This window comes from Vipera ursinii (assembly GCF_947247035.1).
Source record: "Vipera ursinii genome assembly, chromosome: 2".
NCBI lineage: Eukaryota > Metazoa > Chordata > Lepidosauria > Squamata > Viperidae > Vipera > Vipera ursinii.
The window spans coordinates 227,700,309-227,714,322 of NC_139513.1; the positions used below are offsets into that span (position 1 = coordinate 227,700,309).

At 37.6% G+C, this 14,014-nt stretch overlaps 1 protein-coding gene across 1 annotated transcript in view; it reads left to right on the forward strand.

Moving 5' to 3' along the window:
- Positions 1 to 13,418, forward strand: part of RORB (RAR related orphan receptor B) — a gene marked incomplete at both ends in the record, with an annotated part of 38,606 nt that extends 25,188 nt beyond the window's left edge. Inside the window, 6 exons of the mRNA XM_083353495.1 lie at positions 7,991 to 8,112; positions 9,545 to 9,677; positions 10,177 to 10,284; positions 11,272 to 11,382; positions 11,983 to 12,095; positions 13,263 to 13,418. Coding sequence (XP_083209621.1) covers positions 7,991 to 8,112; positions 9,545 to 9,677; positions 10,177 to 10,284; positions 11,272 to 11,382; positions 11,983 to 12,095; positions 13,263 to 13,418 — 743 coding nt within the window. The remainder of the gene's footprint in view (positions 1 to 7,990; positions 8,113 to 9,544; positions 9,678 to 10,176; positions 10,285 to 11,271; positions 11,383 to 11,982; positions 12,096 to 13,262) is intronic.
- Positions 13,419 to 14,014: the final 596 nt, after the last annotated feature.

The window sequence follows — 14,014 nt, forward strand, 5'->3', positions numbered from 1 at the left end:
GCAGAGTCAGGTTTTCAGGCTCTTGCAGAAGGGTAGAAAGGTGGGGGGAAACTTCACCCCAGGAAGCAGGATATTCCAGAGAGCCAGCATTATAGCAGAGAAGGCTCATCTTCTGGATCCCACCAGCCAGATGTTCCTTGACTGACAGGATCCTCAGGAGGCCTCCACAAATAGCACGAGTAGGGTGCCTTCTTGAAGCCAAGGATGGGTTTTCTCAGCCTTGGCAATTTTAAGATGTGTGGACATACTGGCTAGGGAATTCTGGGAGTTGAAGTCCATTGCTTAGTCCACTGCTAAGGTTGAGAAATATTGGGTTAGCAATACAGATAGTCCTCGACTTGCAATAGTTCTTTTAGTGACTGCTCAAAGTTACAGCCTCACGGAAAAAGGGACTTATGACCATTTTTCACACTTACGACCACTGCAGCATCCCCGTGGTCACATGATCAAAATTCAGATGCTTGGCAACTGGTTCATATTTATGAAGGTTGCAGGGAATCAATGTCATGTGATCAAATTTTGCGACCTTCTGACAAGCAAAGTCAATGGGGAAACCAGATTCACTTAACAACCATGTTACTAATTTGCCAGCTGCAGCAGTTCACTTAACAAGAAAAATTGTAAAATGGGGCAAAACTCACTTAACAAATGTTTCACTTAGCAACAAAAATTTTGGGCTCAGTCGTGGTCGTAAGTGGAGGACTATCTGTATGCTGAAGTGAGCTCTTCGCAGTGTAACTCTATCCTATGGGTAAGTAGTCAATTAAAATTCATTACTAATTTTAACTAAGATGATTATCCGCATTTTTAGTGCCCTACTTCAAACTTCTGCTCTTCCCTGTGGATATGAAGTGGATGATAAGAAGCCAAGGTTCTCTCAAGAGGAAAACAAAACTGATTAAAGAGAAGATGCTTCAGAGGAGCATTTAGCTTACTACTAATAGTATCTATTTATTCTTTAGTTGGACAAAAACAATAATTAAAAGACATCATAATCCTAGGGTGAACTATATTATGAGAGAAATTTATCCTATCTGCCCCACTCTTAGAGTCAATTATCTTTGTCTTCTCCTGAAGGTCCTATTGGTGACCTGTGAAAGGAAAACAAAGGGCTCTTTCACATTTCATGGATATAGAAATGATACAGGATCCACCCTGTATTTTGCACCAGAAAGGAACCAATTTGCTGCACAGGAAGGATGTGTCTTTCCTGTACATCAAATTAGTTCCTTTCTGGTGCAAAATACAGGGTGGATCCTGTATCATTTCTATTCAGCTACCATTACATACATACAAGAGTTAAGACTAGGATAACTGAAGGCCAGGCCCTTGGGGAATCTCCATGTTTCCAGTTCTGGAAAGTTCTGTATCTTTTGAAATAGATATAGATACAGCTACAGATGTGTTGTTGTTGTTAGCTGCGAAGTCGTGTCCGACTCATCGCGACCCTATGGACAACGTTCCTCCAGGCCTTCCTGTCTTCCACCATCTTCTGGAGTCCATTTAAGCTCACGCCTACTGCTTCAGTGACTCCATCCAGCCACCTCATTCTCTGTCGTCCCCTTCTTCTATTGCCCTCGATCTTTCCCAGCTTTAGGCTCTTCTCCAGTGAGTCCTTCTTTCTCATTAGGTGGCCAAAGTATTTGAGTTTTAGCTTCAAGATCTGGCCTTCTAAAGAGCAGTCAGGGTTGATCTCCTTTAGGACTGACCAGTTTGATCGCCTTGCAGTCCAAGGGACTCGCAGGAGTCTTCTCCAGCACCACAGTTCAAAGGCCTCAATTCTTTGGTGCTCAGCCTTTCTTATGGTCCAACTTTCACTGCCATACATTGCAACTGGGAAGACCATAGCCCTGACTATACACACTTTTGTTGACAGGGTGATGTCTCTGCTTTTTAGTGTGCTGTCTAAATTTGCCATGGCTTTCCTTCCCAGGAGCAAGCGTCTTTTAATTTCTTGGCTACAGTCCCCATCTGCAGTGATCTTGGAGCCCAGGAAAACAAAATCTGTCACTACCTCCATTTCTTCCCCATCTATTTGCCAGGAATTGAGAGGGCCAGATGCCATGATCTTGGTTTTCTTAATGTTAAGTTTCAACCCAAGTTTTGCACTCTCCTTCTTCACCCGCAACAAGAGGCTCTTTAGTTCTTCTTCACTTTCTGCCATTAGAGTGGTATCATCTGCATATCTTAGGTTGTTGATATTTCTTCCAGCAATCTTAATTCCAACTTTTGATTCATCTAGCCCTGCCTTTCTCATGATGTGCTCTGCATATAAGTTAAATAGGCAGGGCGACAGTATACAGCCTTGCCGGACTCCTTTCCCAATTTTGAACCAATTACAGATGTAACATAATGTAAAAGTTTGCTTGTTGTTCATGTCTCCTTCTTTCTGCCTGATTCTTGTCAACCTTCTGTCCCGTTTTGCCAGTTAACTGGGTTTGATGTTAATAAATAAACATCAAGCCGTATATTTGCTAGTTGATAGGAGGGACATGTGTGCTTGCTCTAATCTGGAGATATGGGTTGGCTGGGAGTGTGCTGGAATTGAAAACTGTCCTTAGTAATTTTCCAGCAAAATAGCTATGGGCAATGGTGGGATTCAAATATGTGAACAACCGGTTCTCTGTATGGATGCTGCTTCCGGAAGTCCATTCTGGGCCTGGGCAACAAAGCTATCGGTTCTGCCGAAGTGGTGCAAACCGGCTGAATCCCACCACTGGCTATGGGCCCAGCGGGGAGACAGAGTACCCAGAGACTCTAGGTTAGAAAACATCTCAATTTATGTTCAGACACTTCGCAAAGCATACCAGTGGACCAACATTCAAAGGCTAGACATTACAGATACTCCTTAAACCATCCTAACTGAAAAGCAATTGGTTCACACCTACAAGGCTGGCATAAAGTGCTTGAAAAGGGCAATGACATTGGATTCAGAAAACCTTGCATGTACAGATGGGAAAGAAAAATAGCATCTAGAACTTGAAGTTGAAAGCACTGTTTGAAAAATGCGTCCTTTCAATTTCAGAGATGCCGCGTCTAGAGCAGGGGTGTCAAACCCGCAACATCACGTGAGGTGTGACGACTGTCAAAGCAAAAACATCCAACGTTTGCAGCGTTGACAATGACGTATCACGACTTTTTTTTGCCATTGCCAGTTTTGCGGTTTTGCTATGATGCATCTGGCCTGTGGGCCAGCAGTTTGACACCCCTGGTCTAGAAGAAGTCCAAACCGGGATATCTTACATGAAACAGAATAAATTACATAATGTGAAATACATTCTGCAGTTGTACTTGACAAACTATTCATTGATTCAAAATTGTGTTTAGTGGGGAAAATATCAAAAACATGGTCACTCAGGAATGAACTTGGTTCTGGAAAGTTCTGTCCTTTTCAACAGATCTATATGTTAATTTTTGCAAGTTGTCTTTCTCCCTTCTTTACCATGTCTTCTATCTTTTATTCCAGTTTTGCCAGCTAGATGTTTTGACATTTACTGGTACGGAATAAATAAACATCAGCTACATTTTTGCTAAAACTGAACTGAAGGGATATGTGTGCACGCTCTGCTTTGTATATAATAATTGTCTGCTGGGTGCAAACTGAATTGGAAATTTCAATAATTTACCAGCCTACTTGACTCCTCATCCCCTCCCAAAAAATAAGTGAATCTGGCCCACAGTTGTGTTTCCTGAAGTGTAGAGTTTAAAAAAGAAAGAATAAGTAAGAGAAAGAGTAGGAAAACCAAAGGTGGCATAACCTCAGGATTTCTAATATTGAGGGAATAAATTGTAATACTTTAAGAAAAACAAATCGATGACCTATCTTTGTGATGGTTTTACCTATACCACCCACCTAAAGTAGTATTAAATTGACTCTTTCCCCAGAGTCTGCAAGACTGTGTGGACGGGCAGGTTCAGAGCTGATATTTAGCTGCTACAATGTTCCAATGTTTTAAAGACAGTTCTGTCTTCCTGTTAGTTGTAATGCTTTTAAAGGAAAATGTAATAAAGGAGGAACGACACATATTGCCTAGATTTTTAGGTCCCAACATAAATGTTTCATGTGTCTTTGCTCAATTTTAAACATATTGTTTAAGCTTGTCCTTTTTTTATATTTCATTCTGCATAGAGAGAGATGGCACGATTCCATTCACTTCAGAAGAGGTAGACCCAGGGCCAATAGAATCTACCACTGTTAAAAATTATAATCCCCGCGTTCTAAATTTTTCCCTTCTCCCCCACAAATGTTTCCAGGAGTTCAGTTCCATTTTATGTTTTCTCAAAACAACTGTATTCTGACATGTTAAGAATTTTATTTTATTTTATTTTTTATCAGTCCTGCCCATACTTCATGATTATCAACTTAAAATGGAAATATCAGAGTGAATGAAATTGCAGGTAACAGTTAACAACAATGATTTAAAAATATAGACCAAAATAAATGTTCTGATAAATGTTAGGGAGTCTGTGACAGGAAATGAGACAGATATAGAGGTCTCCTTCGAACAACATTCTGTTCTGAACTATTTTAATGTTAAACTATTTTCACAATCTAAAGCTCAGACTATATACTGTATAAACCACATGTATTTTGAGATCAGTCAAGATAGGGTGATAATCAGTAAGGCAGAAAGCAGATAATGAGAGATATGGCTTGTTTTTTCTCCTCTGTTCATTTTCAGTTGGATTTTTTTATTTATTTCTGCAGCTCAATTCCTTGCATTCTTAGAGCCACCAGCAAAAAATCAAATAAATGTAGGCGAGAAGGAATTATGTATCCTTTCTCCATTCAGTCTCTTTCTTCCCATATCAAAGTCTGGCTAGGCTGGTGTTGTTTTAAATAAATATAAAAAAAGACACACAGAACTTTATTTAATGTGGATTTTCCATCCATTCCTGTGTGCTCATATTGGTTTTCTACTTTAAGTTTGTAAAAGAGGTATTATTGCTCATATAAGAAAAGCATCTCAGTTACTTCCTAGGCTTGTAAGAAGTAAACTATCTTTGGCAAAATCATTCACACTTCCCAAGAGTTAAAAAATTATAGAGTTGAGAAATGAGCAGCTGGTACTTCATAAAACCAATAAAGTAGAGAAGTGAATATAAATAAGGAATATTATGGCTCAAGATTCCTCCACTGAACTAAGCAATATTCTATTTTACAATACCTTAAAGTCTAATTGGTTCTACCTTTACAATATTTCCAAGTATTTATTTAAAGCTCCAGCAATATTCATAACTTAGCCATAAATTACTTACGAAAATACTCTTGTTTTGAAAAGTATGCCACAACTTAAAAATAAGGTGTTGCAGTGTCGGAGAAAGAAAATATGGAAATCAGAGGAGAGATGAGTTGTTATTTTGAAAGGTATGTGCTCCCTAATTCCATCTTTGTGACATCAGGATTGTAAATGATATCCTGCCCTTTTCCCTAGCAAATCATTTTATTATTAATGAAGCCACCCTTATAAAATAAAGTGCAGATTTTAGTGGTCACTGGAAATGTAATATATCACAAAGTGAATTGGACAATAGACCCCTTTTTAGTATTGTAAAGTGTCATTTGCTATATGATTACATTGCATAAACCCTGTTAAACTGAAAGAGAACAATTTTCAGGGAAGTCATTTCTATGACAGAATTGTAACACAAGTAGGATAATCCACGGGCAGTTCAAACAACAGTCAGTGTCTCAAGTAAGAGGTCTATGAAAAGCCCTAGATGACCCCTACTCCTATTACAAAACAGATATCTAGTTAATATGTAGTTCACACGATATAGAAACGCTCCTGGTGGATGTATATATTCTTGGTGTCACTTATCTGAGAAACTTCCTTTCTTTGTGGGCTGTACACCAATATGTACATGTACTTTAAGCACTGAGAGCCAGTTGGGTATAGTGGTTGAGGTATCAAAATAGAAATTTAGGATATTGGGTTCTAGGCATGAAGCCGGCTTGATAATTTTGAGTCAATCACTTTGTTTAAGAAGAAAGCAATAGCAAAATTGCCAAAATTTTGCTGAGAAAATCAGTGGAACAACCTGCCTCCAGAAGCTGTGAATGCTCCAACACTGGAAGTCTTTAAGAAGAGACTGGAGAGCCATTTGTCTGAAAGGTATAGGGTTTCCTGCCTGAGCAGGGGGTTGGACTAAATGACCTCTAAGGTCCCTTCCAACTTTATTATTGTTATAAAAATGCAAGGACTTGTCCAGGAAGTTTTATTTTATTTTTATTTTAATTCCATTTATATCCCGCCCTTCTCCGAAGACTCAGGGCGGCTTACAAGCTTAGCAGTAGCCTTCATTCTATGTATATGCCTGCTTATTAGGGCTTTCACACATACCCCAAGCGGCATTATTACAAAGTCAGCTTAATTGCCCCCAACTATCTGGGTCCTCATTTTACCTACCTGGATGGAAGGCTGAGTCAACCTTGCACAGAATCAAGACTGACCTGTAGAAACAAACAAACAAAACCCCTTTCATCATGGGCTACATGCTAACCACAACAGCTCCAATGAACTTGATCCAAAGTAGATGGAAGTACAAACTATTGTACCTTTTATTTAACATGTAAACTTCTAAAGGGAAATCCTAATAAAGGATTAATGGTTATACTGACATCTGTCGTCAGCAAAGCCTTGTTTTACTTTGCAGAGATTGACCAATTTATTGTTCCTGGATTACTTGTCTTACACTATTGGCCTATAAAGACATTTCTAATTCTGAAATTGTATGTTGAATGCATAGCATACATTTCTAAAGGGTCGATTCACTGTCACCTGTTTTGCCAAGTTTAATTAAAAAAAGAAGTAAATTGTTTATCAAATCCAGATGAAAAGATACCAAATTTATCTTTCTGGCCCCAAATTCTTTTATCGTGTATAGTAAAAACTCAGTAGCAGCAGCAAAATTCAGTAACTCACCATGCAAAGGAGTGGAATATTGTCACATCTACCCCATCTATACATGGTCTGGTAAGAATGAAAATTAATGGCTCATTTAAACCATTGCTGCTGCAATCCAATATTCAGTGGAGACTATTGCATGACTTTTGTCATATTTTACTCCTTACTTATCAGTACCAATACTTAACCTAGGAAAAAGATATTCTTCCGTAATTCAAAATGGCTGAAAAATTAACATTATGTAATAGGCAACTCAGCATCCCAAGTCCCACTATATGTGTGCAGTAGTAGCTTTCTGTATCTGTGATTGGGGCAAAGGTTTGTTGCAATGCTCAGTCCTCTCATAATCCCTGAATTTATGATCTGAGTCTTAGAAAACTTCAAAGGTGAAATGATCACATTTTCCATTGATTGTAAAATTGTACATTTATAATTTGAATGTCTCCCCCAAACTTATAAATGAATGGATAGCACAATGAATCAACTTCAAGATCTTATATCACTTTGGACTGTCAGTGTAACATTTCAGTAAATGAAGTCATTACAATGAACTTCTGCTAGAAATATTGAGATGAAAGACAGTGATTCTAGCCATCAGTTCTTGGGGCAGCCTGTAGATTTCATAAAATTATTATTTGATAATCTTATTTGATTTTTATCCTGTCTTTCTAACCAAAAAGTGTACATTATAGCATGATTAAAGACTGCATATGTATATGTATGTGTGTGTATATGTATGTGCGTAAATTCCTTCCTCAACTTTATGGGTGGTCTGTGTCTTCCTCAATCTCAGGTCCCTCTACCAGAGGCCTGGGATTTTGAGGATTCCACAAAATCTTAACTTTTCCTAGCAATACACTCTTCTGGACAAAGACTTAATTTTGTTCCTGTGATCTTTTGGAGCCACTCTCCCAGCTTAGGAGGCCCAGTCCCAAATGCTCTTACCATTTACTCCTCCCTGGTACCTATTCTGCTGTATATATATATACACACACTCACGCACACACGTGTGTGTGTGTGTGTGTGTGTGTGTGTAAAATTATTTGTAAATCAAATGTTTTGTTTTTGTTCCTATCTCTTAGATCGAATTGCACAGAATATAATTAAGTCCCATTTGGAGACATGTCAGTATACAATGGAGGAACTACACCAGCTAGCCTGGCAAACCCACACGTATGAAGAAATCAAAATATACCAGAGCAAGGTACAAAAGCATTTCAATAAAATGTCTTGTTTCTTTCTTCCACAAAGAACTATTCTCTGCATTGCCTCTCTAAATTCATGATTATAACTACAGAAAATTGCAAAGTTAAATAAGGATGTTTTAAAAGATGGAGCAAACTTCCCAATCTCCATCTAATTTTTTGTGCTAACCTGTTGTGTCTATCACTTTAAAGTACCTACCCTCAGTTGTGTTCCTGCCCTTTACTTATGCTCTGTGGGAGGAAAAATCTTTTCTCTTATATTTGCTGAATTTAATTTACTGGATGATCTGAGGTGCTAACATTATTTTCTTCACCCAATGCATACTGTAGCTACAGTAATCATCCCTTTCTTACTCACCTTTTATTGTAAGGGAGAAGATTAAAACCCCAACTACTATGGTTCTTTCTTATAATAGAGTTACCTCTTTCCCTTCTCTGAAAATACGCCTGCTATGAGCAAATAGGGAGAAAAAGGTTTTCCAACAAACCTAACAACCCAGCGTTTCCCAACCTTAGGAACTTGAAGATGCGTGGACTTCAACTCCCAGAATTCCCCAGCCAGCATAGCTGGCTGGGGAATTCTGGGAGTTGAAGTCCACGCATCTTCAAGTTCCTAAGGTTGGGAAACGCTGTAACAACCTGTCATGTGGTTATAACCTAAGTCATTCTATGAACTGTTGAAAGCACTATCACTTATTTACGTTAGTACAAGTTTTCTGAACACACTTTGTATGTTTATTTGCCATGTATTTAATCATGCAAGTTTCCAGAGGAATGTGCACTTAGAACAATGAATGAAGCATGCCCAATTGATCTTCTAATTCTCTGTTCTTTTGTGATTTCCACTTGTAATATCCTCATTAGTGAAATATCAAAAGTGGAGTCATATAATTTGATTGTGTTAAGAACTTGGCAGAACTAATGTATTATCCAGACTTGTTCAAAAACCATTCCTGGCTTTAATTAAGGAGGGGGTATTCCTAATGCCGGTCTTTTTTTGTTGCGGGTCAACCCTCTTAGAGAAGATGGTGATTGGAACCAAAGTACTAGGAATATCAGCATAATGACAGTGAAGCAGACACCTTAATTAAAGAAAACCAGGGATTTATTTAACATCCAGAAGGGCAAATTATTTCATGATGATCATAATCTAATTCAAGAATGGACAAATGTTATGGGGAATGAGAATATTTTTTAAATGAATAAGAGCCACAATGACATTATACAAATGGGTAAACAGATTCATGAGGCAGAGGAGGAGGGGAACTGAGTTGTTTTTTTTTTAAAAAAAAACTTAGCCAGATGCATTAAATATTAGATGTTTGGCAATCTGCTACCAATTTTCAACAGCCTAATAATGTCTGCTCATCTCTGACCTAAAGAACATTCTCTGTCTGGTTTCCTTCTTTTTCATGTGATTTCTTCTTGAAGTCAAGAGAAGCATTATGGCAGCAGTGCGCAATCCAGATCACACACGCGATTCAGTATGTGGTGGAATTTGCAAAACGGATAACAGGCTTCATGGAACTCTGTCAAAATGATCAGATTCTACTTCTCAAATCAGGTTTGTGGAGGAGATTATAATAAATACTTAATACTTAAGTACAATACTTAATCAGCATCAATAAAATTTGATCAATAAAAGAAGATAAAAATTCAGGACCCGTTACACTTAGTAAAAATTACAAATTCTTAACGTTATTTTTTTTCTATTCCAGAATACAGAATAGAAAATTGCACAGTCTCTATCATGTGAAAACACCAATCTTATAGGTTTAACTGCACATAAAAGTGATTGAAAGCATGAAGTTGTAAGCTGTCCCCCAGTCAATTGACAGTGAGATGGGCAGTATATAAACAAACAAACAAACAAACAAACCATAGTGTAACAAAGTTTTAAAAAATTATGGGAATCAATGATCTTCTAGAATAAAGCTTTAATATATCTTTTCTTACAACATTCATCAAATACCAGAGATAGTACTTTTACAATACACAACTGGCTATACCATCTTGTTGGGATATTTCTATGTAATATCTCAGGACTCTCATTATCATTTCAGGCTGCTTGGAAGTTGTTCTAGTAAGAATGTGTCGTGCCTTCAATCCACTCAACAACACCGTCTTGTTTGAAGGAAAATATGGAGGAATGCAAATGTTCAAGGCTTTGGGTAGGCAGGCTGTTTTGTTTATTCAAACTGAAGGCTTTGTAAGTAATTGGGATAAAAATATATATTTCAGTTCATCACCATTTGCAATATTTAGGGGACCAAGAACCTGCTGGATCTATTTCCTTGAAAGAGAATTAAAATCCAGTTCTTATCAGGATATTCTGCTTATGTCCCACATAGTAGCAACAAACCAACTTTCTTGTTTTTGAATCTCTGTTTATTCAGTAATTATTTTATGTGCTTGTGCCATGTCATCTGGGTAGGCAGAATTGAAATCCATTTCTCCCATAGATTTATGAGCTACTACCTAATTATTTAAAAAAATACAGGTTGAAAACTTCTACCAGATTTGGAAAAGGTACAAGTTTGGATTTTGGATCAGAATAAGATTAAGGTATAAGGTAGTACACATACATACAGATGGAGGAATCCAAAGATTTAGAGTGAGGGAGTCTAGGCCAGGGGTAGGCAACCTTGGCTCTTTTGTGACTCGTGGACTTCAATTCCCAGAACTCCTGAGCACAATGGAAAACTAGATCTTTTCAACCATAAAGTATACAAGTTTAACTAATTGAAGCATGGGAGTGTGAGATTCATTCTCACTATTTTCAAACCCATGTCCAGAAACTTCATGTAGGAGGTAATAACTCGACAACAGCACTTAACAGTTGTATAAATCCTATACCCACTGCCTAAGCAGGGGGTTGGACTGGAAGACCTCCAAGGTCCCTTCCAACTCTGTTATTCTATGCTATTCTAGAGGAACATATTTCTAATGCTCATAATTCACGTGAAAGTAGATCTTTACAGAATATCAAAGACTCAGCTGCTGAGTGGAAAAATGGCTTTTATTTTCTTGCACTGCTTCAGACATAGAAGGAACATGAAGTTCTCAGCTTTTCCAGTTGAAAAGATCACTGCATTTACAAAGTTTCTTGCTCAGAAGATATTTTCAGAACTTGACTTGGTTATCTGTGTTGCCTGTAGGTTCTGACGACCTTGTGAATGAAGCATTTGACTTTGCAAAGAATTTGTGTACATTGCAGCTGACTGAGGAAGAAATTGCCTTGTTTTCATCTGCTGTTCTGATATCACCAGGTAGTTTTATGCAACTGATTTTCCTTTTTTTACATTCCACCATTGTCAATTGATGGAATCCATTTTGTGTTTTGTTTTTAATGGGGTATAAGTTATAGATTCAGAAGCTAGGTCCAGAAAAAAAGTCATTGCTGAGTGCCCCACAGATATCATTTCTTGTAGTTCAGAAATCCTCAACATCAGATCAATTGAGATGAATGAACAGGACAGATTGATTGTTACCTGGAGGTACAGTAGTTTGCAAGTACCTCCACTTTCTTGGAAAAATCTTTAAATTCAATGTCCTTTAAATTTATAGAACATCTTCTGAATCGTAAACTATGTTCCCTATAGAACTGATAACACTGAATGGCATAACCATGGCATTAATAGATTGATCCGTAGAGAAGTGCATTGAGGATTTCACAGTAAAGTGGAAAGCCAATGCTTGTTTAATTCAAAGTAAATAGATTTTGATTTGAAACTATAATAGTGAACTTCCTTCACAAACTAGAAATATTACGTTGCTGAAAATTAAACCAATTACCATGAATCTCCTTTCCACTACTAATGATTTATGTGTATGGTTATTTAATTTTTTTTGTTGTCTTCTTTGGCCAGATCGAGCTTGGCTCTTAGAACCAAGGAAGGTCCAGAAACTTCAGGAAAAGATTTATTTTGCACTTCAACATGTGATTCAGAAGAATCATCTTGATGATGAGACTTTGGCAAAGGTAGAGCATCAATACAAAATGACATTCACAGAGAACCCAATGTCTAGAAATACAACTATACTAGGGTATTTGTTTGTAATGGCAGCTTTCCCCAGTAAAGAAAGCAATTACTCATATCTAATGATTCCCAGGCTTACTTGGAAAAGCTTTGTCAATGACATTGAAGGAAAGTACAGACCTACAGGTATATAGACTTCCATGGGGAAGCTTGCTTAAACAGCAGGTTAATTTAGACATAATATCCTAATTGGTTTTGGGGCCCAATTCTGGCTGAAGCTAGTTGTTCTTGGAACACTGTTCCTCACCTCTAACAGGCTATTTCCCACCATATTTATGGACCTCCAGTAGGAAATGTGTTGCTGGAATTATTCTGTAGCTCAGAAGCACCTACTGGAGTCAAACCATGAGTTGCAGAGGATCTTCTCTGCAAGGCCCTTCTATAACCAATGCCTTAATTGGCTCCCTTGTACCAGAAGCAGTGTTTGATTGGCTAGGCTTACTACTAAACTTTGAACGAAATGTAGCCTTGACTACAGTATAAGTATACAGTATAAGTATATTCTTCTAAAGTCAGATGAGCTGATAGGTTTTACCTCACCTCCTTGACAGGGAGCCCCCAAAAGTCATCTTGCCTATGGCTCCCCTCAGAATGGATGATGTCACTGCTGCAAATTCTCTCCTATTGAATGGAAGCATGCAAAGCTATGTTTCTCATGAGAGAAACAGACATTTACTATAAAATGAGGTGTTTCCCTTTGAGTTTTCCTGCTTAAGCTTCTCAAGTGTATTAAGTAGGCCTTAACTGATTAACCTATATGACAGGATGCCTGTCACAGAAGTTCTGGTTTTGTCTTTCTAGCAAGTCACTTTTTCTTTCCTAAAATTGACTTTAGCTAGTCTTTGGTTCCCTAAACTTCATTTGAGTGATTTAAACATCTTTAAGCAGTGTGTATTTTGTTTATGAACTGTTTAATGCCCAGCCTTAGCTTCAGTTGGCATAGAAAAGTCAGCAATTTTATTAAGCAGCACCAAATTAAATTCTACTGCAATATTTTTAAAAGTAACAAAAAATAACGATGTTGGAAGAGTTTGAAAGTATGCCTTTACGCACTCTTTGATATGGAATAAAATTTTTTCTTGGTTTATCTTTCTCTGTCTGCCTTCCAGTTAGTAGCCAAGATACCAACCATTACTGCACTTTGCAACCTGCATGGAGAAAAATTGCAGGTATTTAAACAATCTCATCCTGATATTGTGAACACACTTTTTCCTCCATTATACAAGGAACTGTTCAATCCAGATTCTGCCACTGGTTGCAAGTGAAGGGAAAGTTAAAGCTCCTGGAATGCATCACTGATCAGACAAAAAAATTGTCATCATTAAGACTTTCTTTAAAGCTTGTCACTACTGCAAACCTAGGAATGTCCTGCACTTAATAGAATTATTTTTCACCGCTACAGTTTGAAGAATGTAAATATGCACTCCTGACTGGAGCTTCTTTGGTTTCTCTTCTTTTGGTTAATTTTGTTTTCCGTTTTAATTTTTAACTGACCAGAAAATCGCAAGTATAGAATACTGGTGTTATCTTTATTTTTTATTTTATTTTATTGGGGCTATGTTCTGGGAGACCACTGTTTATAGATGTTTATTGTAGATATAAAAGAAAGCAGAGGAGTAATTTGCAACATTACTCTGTTTAGTCAAAAATAATTTAAGGAAAATCCACTAAACTAGGCTTACCTATTTCTATGTTTTAGCTAGTTAAATGCATGTGCCCATTTGTAGCTGTCTTGGAAACAGGTGTGTATGTGTATGCAAAAAGTCATGGACTTTCCCTTTGTGGGTGTGGCATTAATGCATTGAGGGCTTCATACTGATTTTAAAAGGCTCTCCTTTCCCTGAAATCTTGGCACAAGAGT